Raw genomic sequence first — 9,883 nt, forward strand, 5'->3', positions numbered from 1 at the left:
ATATATGTATACTGTGTGTATGAATGAGAGAGTTTGTTCTTGGTAATTTTCACTGTAAGTTGAATGTTGTTTGTTTGTGCTTCCTGTTTTTAACTCGACGTCTTCTTTCTTTCACAGCAAGCAAGGATTTGGCTCAGACTTCCTATTTCATGGCTACCAACAGGTTATTATCCTGTTCCCATTCTTGCACTGTGATGGCACACTATAGCTTCCTGTCCTGCAGGGTCCCCCTGCCCGTGTCCAACGCCCTGTCTGCACCTGGGTCCGGGGACGCCCCCTGTGAGCGGGGGGCTCCTCCCCAGGCCAGGCTGCTGTGTGCGGTGTATTGTACAAAGGGCCAGAGTTGGCACGGAGGGGTTGAGTGCTCAGTGTGGAGTGTAGTGGTGCTGTTAGCCTCGTGGGGCGGTTTGCTACGAAGTGCACGTGTTAAACAACAAACACAAACAAACACAAACAAACAAAACGCAAACGGTAGCCTGAACATAGATTGCCACTAAAGATTCTTAAACTTATAGAGTTTCTTGGTAAGTACAGTTTACAATTCTTTGTTTTAATAATTCCTTTTATTACAATTCTCTGGAGCTAACAACATCAAACTAATTTGTTTTACTTGGACGTTTTATGAGACGAAGTGTTTTTAATGCATGCGCATCAACTCTGTAGTTCTGTAGAAAAGAATTACAACAGCAGTTTTAAAGTTCTTGTAACTTGCACAGAGAAAGAAACGTAACATTTAAGACGATGTGTTTTAGCATCGGTCCCCACAGGTGCAGATTAATTTCTTAACGTGCTCAGACTGAACATTTGTTTACGTCCGTGGCCGTTCCTACAAGTTCGTTTACACACGAGGCTCGTGAGACGTTCGTTTCACTCGAGGCTTCTCGCTGCGTGACTTTGATGGAGATTAACTCGGGAGTTCAGTCCTTTAAATGTGCACCCGATGCTAATTTCATGGCTGATAGATATAAGGAGTGTTTGACTTTGATGGTAGGAGTTAAACTTAAAGAAAAGCACTCCCAACTACCGGCATTTGTCTTTTACAACTTCAAATCAGAAACGGTAAGGAAGGAGGGAAAAGAAATACTGCGGACGACTTGAAGCGGACATGTTCCCAACTTGTTTTTGATGCATCAACATTTGAACACACGCCCAGGAGTTGTTCTTAAACTTCTTGTGACGAGTGTCTATCACAAACCTCCAGTCTCTTCATGTCCCACGTGTTCCCCGGATCAGTTCCCCGGTGAGGGCGCCCGCCGTATTTTATTTTGGTTGCTCGCCTGCTAGCTTAGCGCTGTTGCTGCTGGTTTTTATTGGCGGGGCGCAGAGCGGCACGTCATCTAGTGTTTGTATCGCTACATGGATACCAACAGTTGTCTGAGGGGCGGGGCAGGCAGGGCGCTCAGTTCTGGTGGCGGGGCGTCCCGCTCGTATAACGTACAGAAACACTGACGATGATGACCAGCGTTAAACTGCTTGAAGCTCAGGTCCACTTCCTTCCTTTTCTGACGACAGCCCTTCAAAAGACGGTCGTATTCTGCTTTAGCTTGTCGTCTGTTTCCCGTCTTGTCTCGGCAGAGCGCTTGCATCGTTTGCGACGTTTGTCGACGGTACTGTTGGTGCTGACGGTTCTCCGCTGGCGGTGGGTTGAACGAGACGGCTTAGCGTGAGGGAGACGGAGCGCTGCTTCTGTAGCTTTGTAGCTAGCGTGCATGTATTACACGCAGCTAGCTTAGTGCTACGTCAGTGCTAACAGTTGTCAATGTGGGGTTGGGTGGCAGGGCGGGGTGCCCTCCTTGGATTATGGTTTAGTCCATTTACTGTCTAATCTGGGCCGTTCCATCGAGTTAGTTTGAGGGAAGTTGATGCACGTGTGCATCATCACTACGAAGATGTCGCGCACACTTTTCATGGCTGCAGCTTCAAGGTCAGAGTTAAAACGAGATTTTCACGGATCTTATCTTCTGATCTGCTTGAAGACGTGTGTGCAGCCACCAGACGGAGCGCGGTGTAATCTTTACAGCACCCCAGCTCTAACGTCAAGCTCACAAATCAAGGTCAAATCTCATGCAAGGTCTTTGCTCGTCTGGGCTGTTGCCATAGATTGCTGTATAGATCGTCGACGGGGGTTTGATGCTCCGTGCACATTTTGTTGCCAATGAAATATTCTCCTTTGAACTTTTGCTTCGGGTCATTTCCATTTGCAAATTTAATAATTTGCTTGAACCCTTTCTGTCCATTTTTGTTTCATATCACGGTTCGTTTTTTTACAGGAATCACTTCATTTATTTTGTGTCTGCTACAGAAACGTTCCGATTATTATCAGAGGGACCCAGCGATGATACTTGTCCTGCAGTTTGAGAACCTTAAGACCAGTTCCTGTATTTCAGGCCTTCAACCCAATCTGAGCACAACCTGTCTATCTTAGAATGCACCGCTAGGCCTGTCGCGATAATCAATCAATTAATTAATCGCACGATGAATGAAAATGATCAGCCTTATTTTGATTTATCAGCTTTATCATTTCTTCGTGTCTCTCTCTTTCTACTGAAGACACTGGATGACAAAAGGTTCAACTCCGGTTCTTCACCGACTCCTCCGTTTAGTTTTGAAATCTGATTGAATCGTCCAAAATCGTGTTTTAGGATCGTTAAAGCAGCTAAGCTACGAGCTAAGCTAACAGGCTGATCTCAGGAAAAAACCTCCGTCTTGTCGAAGCTCCAAAATTCACGGTTGAAACTTGTGTCTTTGTGTAAAAAGTTTTTCTCTGCAAAAAGAAGCCGAGAACTTGTTTACCGATTTTTGATTTAAAGCTTTGCAAATGCTACGCTGAAGAGCTCAAACCACACAGAGCGTCCGCCATTTTGAGAACCAAAAAAAAAAAAGCAACGAGAGACAGCTCATGTCACGTCATGGGGCCTCCCTCCCATTTTTCTTAGAGACACGCTGCTCGCTCCCTCACTATCCATCCTTCGGTTCAAACAGTTTTGTACTGACATCCAGTGGTCAAAAAAGGTACTACACACAAAACAAATTAACCAACATTTCTTCTTAAATTTGACAATAATTACCAATTATTGTCAAATTTCAAACAATATTATCGTTTATCGCAATAATTTTGAGACAATTAATCGCCCAGCAGAATTTATCGTGACAGGCATCACAGAAAGAAACACCGTTTTTCGAGTCCCGTAATATTCTTTATTGACAGATTTAGCTTTTTCTCACACGCTTGTTGCTAAACTAGGGACACCACCTAATTTTTCCTTTGGCTCTAAATCTTAGAAACGACTCGTTTGATTAAATACGTTCAGCACTCGTTCCATTATTTTACACTGTTCCGATCATTTTCAAATGTCTGCAATGCAGAAACTAATCTCTTGTCACTTAATCGATTCGATGAGACTAAACTAAATATCAAGGTTGATGCTTTCTGCAAAAACAGTCAAAATAAACGCAATAATCTTTTTTGTCCTTACCATACTGATTTGGAGTTGTGAATTATAAATAACGCAGGTTCACTTTTATCTTTGTTTGATGGTTACATATAAATAAATGTCATAACATGGGTTTCTAATGCGTTCCAGTTGGAAAGGTAAGTTTTTGTGTAGAGCCTGACCGATATGGAAATTTTGACTATCGCCGATGTCTATATTGGGCGTGGGAGGAGACTAATGCCGACCATCGTTATCATGGCTGGCAGTTTTTGAGCTTGGTCCACCCCAAGAATCTGTAAACAGCTACTTTTAAACCTGTTTTAACTCTTGAAGTCTTCCTAACGTGTTCACATTTTCTGTCCTCCACTGTTCACCATAGTTATACAGTGTGCTACAAAAATATAAATTAAACAAACGTCCTCCCTGATCATTGTTTAAAGTCACGTATGGAGAAGGTCTCATTAGTGACCACATCTGCTTTTTTTCTTTGCAGAGAAGTAAAGATTTCAGACAAAATGCATTTCGTTGAGTACAACAAATAGTAGCCTTTGCTATCTGAACGTTAGCTTGCTAACTTGAGAGGCACGTTGCTAATGACAAGTGAGTTGGAGGATTTGTTGATTTTTGTTTTACAGACCAGTTACAGTGTTTCCCCTAGTTTACTTGTCTTGGCAGGGCGCTCATCTCTTTCGAGATTTTTGTTGCAGGGAGAGACGTCTGTGTTGCGTGCTGTTTGTACTGACAGCTTTTGAGTGGGTGGGGGGGGGGGGGGGGTGGAGATGGCTCAGCATGAGTGGAGATGGAGCGCTACCTCCATAGTCATAGCTTTTTAGCTAACGCGTAAGTATTGCGCGTTACTAGCCTAGCGCTATGACATTGGCACCAGTTGTCAACAGGGGTGGCGGGGACTTCAGTTGGCGGGGTGCTTGGTTCTGTTTTGAACCAAAAGGGCGGGGCACCCTGCTTGTTTAATGAAAGGGGAAAAACTGAAAACAAACTTACCGTGCTCCGTTCAGCAAAATACGCCACACAGTTTTGCTCCTTGCTTCGGTTGCGCTGAAAGTGAAACTTAAGTGAACAGTCATGACTTGAAAGTAGTCTTCATGCTCCCTCTGCTGGATACATTTTACAATTACAGGTTGTTCCCAGTGTTAATATCAGCACATAATAGGACAATTATCACCAATTGGTTGTCGCCAACATTCAACATATCGGTCGGGCTCTAGTTTTGTGTATGAAGGAATGTTTTAGCTTAATTTATTATTCCTGTTAATTAAACACAGTGTTCCGTATTAACGTGCAAAACGAGGCGATTGTTCATGTAAGTATGATGCATCTTTTTTGTTTGTGCAGTTTGCACCTCACCACCTTCTGCCTGCAGTACAGGCCCACGATTGTTGCGTGTGTCTGCATCCACCTGGCCTGTAAGTGGTCCAACTGGGAGATCCCAGTGTCCACAGATGGGAAACACTGGTGGGAGTATGTGGACCGCACTGTAACACTCCAGCTGCTAGATGGTAGGACGGAAAACCCCGTACCTGGAGCTGAAACTGGATTTTAAAAATCAGAGAATTGCACTCGGGGTTTAAAGGGTTGTGATTGTTGCTTTCAGAGCTAACCCACGAGTTTCTTCAGATTCTGGAGAGGACGCCCAGCAAGCTGAAGAGGATACGAAACTGGAGGGTACGTTTAAAAGACATTTTGCTCCTCAGCTGAGGAGCTTGCTCAAGTCAAACTGAAGTGCAGAGTGCGAGCTTTTGAAAAGTTTTAAAAGCTGCAGTGGGTTTCGCTAGAGTCGGAATCTCACCGGGCCAAGACTGTTGGAGACTAGTTGGTGAACTTGAGAAAGTTCCAAAACTTCTGTGGGGTTCTATTATGAATCACAGAGGCTTGTCGCTTTAATTCAAATACAAATACGCAAAACAAATTTCTCCCAAAATAGTTGCAAAGTTGTCACGAGTGTCTCTAGTCCGTCTCAGTTTAGTTTCTGCAAGCTCTAGTGAACTACTTCATCTAATTCTACACAGTAATTCAAAGCAGCACTGAGCTGAATTATTAGCATCAATTTAAAGATGACCCACAGTTTCGACTCCGTCTCAGTTTAGTTTCTGGAGGTTCTAAAGCTCCAGAGCTGTTCTTGGACACCCACACGGGAACTTTCCTCGAGACAGAAAACGTCCGAGGCTACCGCTCTGACCGTCCAGATCTAAAAGACACTCAGGATAAATAATCCTTAAAGTGACTATATTCATTTCTAAAGCTTACTCCTGTGCATTTTGAAAGCATGATTTTTAAAAGTTGCCTTGCGAAACATGGTTTCAAAATCTCAGAATTTAGAACTGAACACTCCCTTTTTCTCACAATTTTTGAGTTGCCAACAGTCGCAGTAAGATGCTCAGTTCCTTCAGTACTTTAGTTTTCTGCAGGCTGAACATGTACCGGTGCACAAACCAGCCGCCCCTCCTTCATGTAGGTCGTTAGGATCTTTGTCATTTCTAGGATATTATGGTAAAATGTTGTCAACTTTTATGTTGTAGGCTATCCAAGCAGCTAAGAAACCAAAGACCGAAGGCGTGACTGTGGACAGTGCCTTCCAGGGGACGTCTTTAGAAAGTCTTCCTGACGTCTCCAACTCCTTCTTCCCGTCCATCTTGACCTCAGATTCTACAGAAATGTCCACCCTGAACTCCATCACGGGCCCCTATTCCTTGTACCAGCCTCTCAGCGAACAGTCAAAGTCTTGTAGCTACGACCAGTTCTCCCAGCCCCCGCACTCGGACTTCATGCTGGTCAAACACAAAGCTGCAGCCGGCTCCAGCGGCGAACACCAGCAAGCCGGTGTGAACGCCACTGCCTTTTCCCGATCGCAGAAAGTCCTGACTCTAGAAAAGTACCGGGAGAAACACGCGGCAGAGCTGGCCTTGCAAAATGGCGTAAAGGAGGAGCTAAGCGCGGACATCTACGCCGCCCCCGCCGTGGCCTCGCACCACCGCAGGAAACGCTCTCAGCCACAGCAGGCTGCCCAGTCTGGGGACGGCAGGAAGGAGAAGAGCTCCAAAAAGCCCCGACACGCACCGTCCTACGTAGAAAACGGCTCCGCCTCTAGCGAGGAGTTCAAAATGCGAATCAAAGTTTCGTCGGAGCAGGGCGGGACTCTGTCCGGCAAAGACAAGCACAAAGAGCACAGTGGCCACCACCACTCCAAACACTCGTATCCCCTCAGCGGACACAGCAGGGGGGCCGTAGACAATGCCTCCTTTTCTGTTCGAGCTCCCAGCAGCCACTGCACCAACGGGAGTTCGTCTAGCTCGTCTCGTAAGAGACAGCACTCAGACGCCGGCGGCCACCACCACTCATCTAAGAGCAGCAGGTCCTCCAAAGGAGGCCTGAGCTCGTCTCACTACCCATCTGACGGTGGCCAGAGAGTGATGGAGCTCCACGATGGAACGAACGGGATGCTAATGTCCAACGGCCAACACACTGACTACAAAAACACCTTTGACATGCTGGACTCTTTACTAAGTGCCCAAGGAATGAACTTGTAACTCTGAGTTCTTAGAGCGATCTAAGATAAAGTATTACCACGTTTCATAGAGTTTAAAAAGTGATTTTATTTGTCTTAAGTTATCTGAATTCTGCTCCACCCTCACCACACACTGACTTCTGATGATTCTTGTGAAATCTTAGAGCCGTGTACTTTTACTTTGCAACGCAATCAGTCTTGTATGAAGAGTTGTAAGAACGCAGTTTAGGTGAGAGAAAAATGTTCTTTCGAGAAAAGCTGCCAGATTTTAACGTGCATGTTGTTGGTCACAAAAAGGAAAAAGGTTTTTAACAGTTCATTTTGTTTAAAAAAAAAATCATCTCAGGTCTCAACTTTTTTTTGTAAGAGAAATCTTGTGGAGAAGTTTCACCACATCAGTTTGTGGCCGAGCATTTGAATCAGACTTAAAAAAAACAAACCACGGTCTGCTTTCTTCCTAGAGTGCGTCGATCGTTTGCAACAAATACGACCGTGACGCCGACTGCATTTGCTGTTACATCGTCTAAAAGAGCCACACTCGCAGGGGTTCCCAACGTTAGTCCCTGAGGAACACCTTCCTGCATGTTTCAGTAGTTTCCCTGCTCCAACACACCTGATTCAGTGATTTAATTCTTGTTCTGCAGAAGCCTGTTAATCACCCATGAGTTAAAATCAGGTGTGTCAGCGCAGAGAAACAACTAAAACAGGCAGGATGGTGTTCCTCAAGGACCATGGTTGGGAAGCCCTGCGTTTAGTGCAGACTCATTTTAGAACTACAGATGAAGTTTGTTAAAACTGCTGTGGAAGTGCATCCAAAAACTAAATTGCTACAAAAAAAAACCAACAAAAAAAAAAAACTGTGATTGTTCTTATAACTGACAACTGTTGAGTATAATAAATGTTATTTACCATCAGAAAAATACAGATTTCTAAAATTGTGTATGTAGGACTGTAGTTCCAAGTTAAACTGTTGCATCAGTCCGAACTATTCTGTTGTACTACGAGATCCAAAGCAGACTGTGTTGATGATCATGCCCTTGGTTTGTGTATCGGAAGCCCAAATAAATGATGCAAAAGGGATTTTTTTACTCTGCAGCCATTTTATGGAAAAGCCAACATGTGGCAACGTAAGAGCCTGAGACGACAAGCATGGGTTTTACTAAAAGGGAAGCTAGAGTCGGCAAACGTGTGTACTGGGAGCGTTAAAAAGTACTGGAAACCTCTGTTTAACAGATTGACCAACATGGAGACATCATCAGTACGGTTGAACGTTACTGATCAAAAGTGCAACGTGAGAAAATAGATGTTTGGACAAGTGGACAGCTTCTACCTTTTGACCTGGGAGTTGAATGACAATGGAATTTGTTTAAATACAATGAAAGTAGACAAACTGTGTGCCACGCCGCAGAGTGAAGAGGGGACTTCAGTCCGTCCGGCTCACCTGCGACACGGATAACTTAAAAAATAAGTGCGATACGGACCTTTGTTTTGGTACGTGGCTATATATAGGTGTACCAAAGGTCACTATGAAAAATGAGTTGCCATGTCAGAATCCAAAATGGCCACTGCACATGTGGTCCAATCAGTGGAATGTACTGTAGGTGTCAGAAGAGCTAGTCTAAACCCCATTTGTCAAGGTTTTCAACTGGCCGAACCTTCACTTTCTAAACGTTTCAAGTGAACTCTGATCAGTTAGGGTTCGTCACCATTTTCACGTAGCTCCCTTTGTTAGAGCAAGTTTGGTTGGTTCTAACAATTTTATATCACGTTAACCCAATAAGATGTGTAGTTCTTTAGTTCATGCTCAATCATCCAGGCGCCAAATCCAATAATGGTCAGTCAGGTCATCTGGACAGTTTCTTTTTTGAGGAAAGACGTTTCGGTCCACTAAAAGGAGTGTACTGCTTAGTGGGGAAAACGGTTTACTAGGGACTCCTCAGACTGATGAAGTCCTCCGGATAGAGGGTGAAACGTCTTTCCACAAAAAAGAAACTGTCCAGAAGACCCGATTGACCATTGGACTCTTAAAGCTGTTAATACTCCACAAGAACCAAAAAGAACGGTAGTCGTCTCCCAGGGCTTTGAAAAAAAAAGACCTCTTTGTTTTCAAAGCTTTAGTTTTGGTATCCTGATGCATGCTCAATAATCCAGGTAGACCAGATTGAACTTTTTTGGATTTAGTTTTGGTAGTTTTTACAGGTTTTTCCTCAACACGTCTGTATAGAACGTTTTGCTTATAGTGCATAAAACAAAATGGACTGTACTTTTATATCACCTTTCTGTCTTATCAAGACACTCAAAGCTCTTCACGCTACAATCTGTGCCTCATTGACCCATTCATACAGCTCTATACTAGATCTCTACAAAGATAACTGAACAAATCATTCTAAAGAGACTAATCAGTGATTTATCACGTTCATACACTGATGGACACGCATCAGAGGCTGTGAGGGTTCAGTGTCTTGCCCAGGGACACTTCAGCATGTGACTGCTGGTGGATTCAAACCCCCAACTCTTGTATTGGAGGACGACTGCTCTAACCGCTCAGCCACAGGCGTCCTCTTGGGGTAAGGACTTCTGCTTGTGAATTTCTTTTGAAGCATAAAATGTCCTGGCCAAAGAACATTGTTGTCGTTCATGAACTTCATGGCACCTCGGGAAAACAGTTTTCTTGCTGAGTATTAAGTTTTGGCTCCTTGGCAGGTGGTATACTGCATCCATCCATATTCTATTCCTTATTCTTGGTTTGGTCACAGACGCAACAAGTCCAGGAGAAAAGTTCAGATGACCTTCCCAACATCCCTCTGCAGCTCCTTGGGGAGCTCAAGGTATTCCCAGTACTGAATGGATATTATTCTTTTGGCTTTTCCCTCTTCAGAGGTCTCCACAGCAAGTCCTCCTTCATCTCACTGTCCTCACTCCAACT

The 9,883-nt window shown here is 44.2% G+C and overlaps 1 protein-coding gene across 1 annotated transcript; it reads left to right on the forward strand.

Annotated features, from left to right (window-relative positions):
- Positions 1-23: 23 nt before the first annotated feature.
- Positions 24-7,517, forward strand: LOC119428992 (cyclin-T2). Its single transcript, XM_037696712.1, has 5 exons — positions 24-42; positions 118-163; positions 4,788-4,951; positions 5,047-5,117; positions 5,972-7,517. The coding sequence occupies exons 1-5, from the start codon at positions 24-26 to the stop codon at positions 6,977-6,979; spliced, it is 1,308 nt and encodes a 435-aa protein (XP_037552640.1). The 3' UTR covers positions 6,980-7,517.
- The last annotated feature ends 2,366 nt before the right edge of the window (positions 7,518-9,883 follow it).

The sequence above is a fragment of the Nematolebias whitei genome, chromosome 23, assembly GCF_014905685.2.
Source record: "Nematolebias whitei isolate Nwh7 chromosome 23, NemWhi1, whole genome shotgun sequence".
NCBI classification, from domain to species: Eukaryota; Metazoa; Chordata; class Actinopteri; order Cyprinodontiformes; family Rivulidae; genus Nematolebias; species Nematolebias whitei.

Excerpts from the sequence above, each read along its gene's own strand:
- LOC119428992 (XM_037696712.1), top strand. Across the intron at positions 164-4,787 it reads TATTTCATGGCTACCAACAG|TTTGCACCTCACCACCTTCT; the intron begins GTTATTATCCTG and ends TTGTTTGTGCAG. Across the intron at positions 4,952-5,046 it reads AACACTCCAGCTGCTAGATG|AGCTAACCCACGAGTTTCTT; the intron begins GTAGGACGGAAA and ends TGTTGCTTTCAG.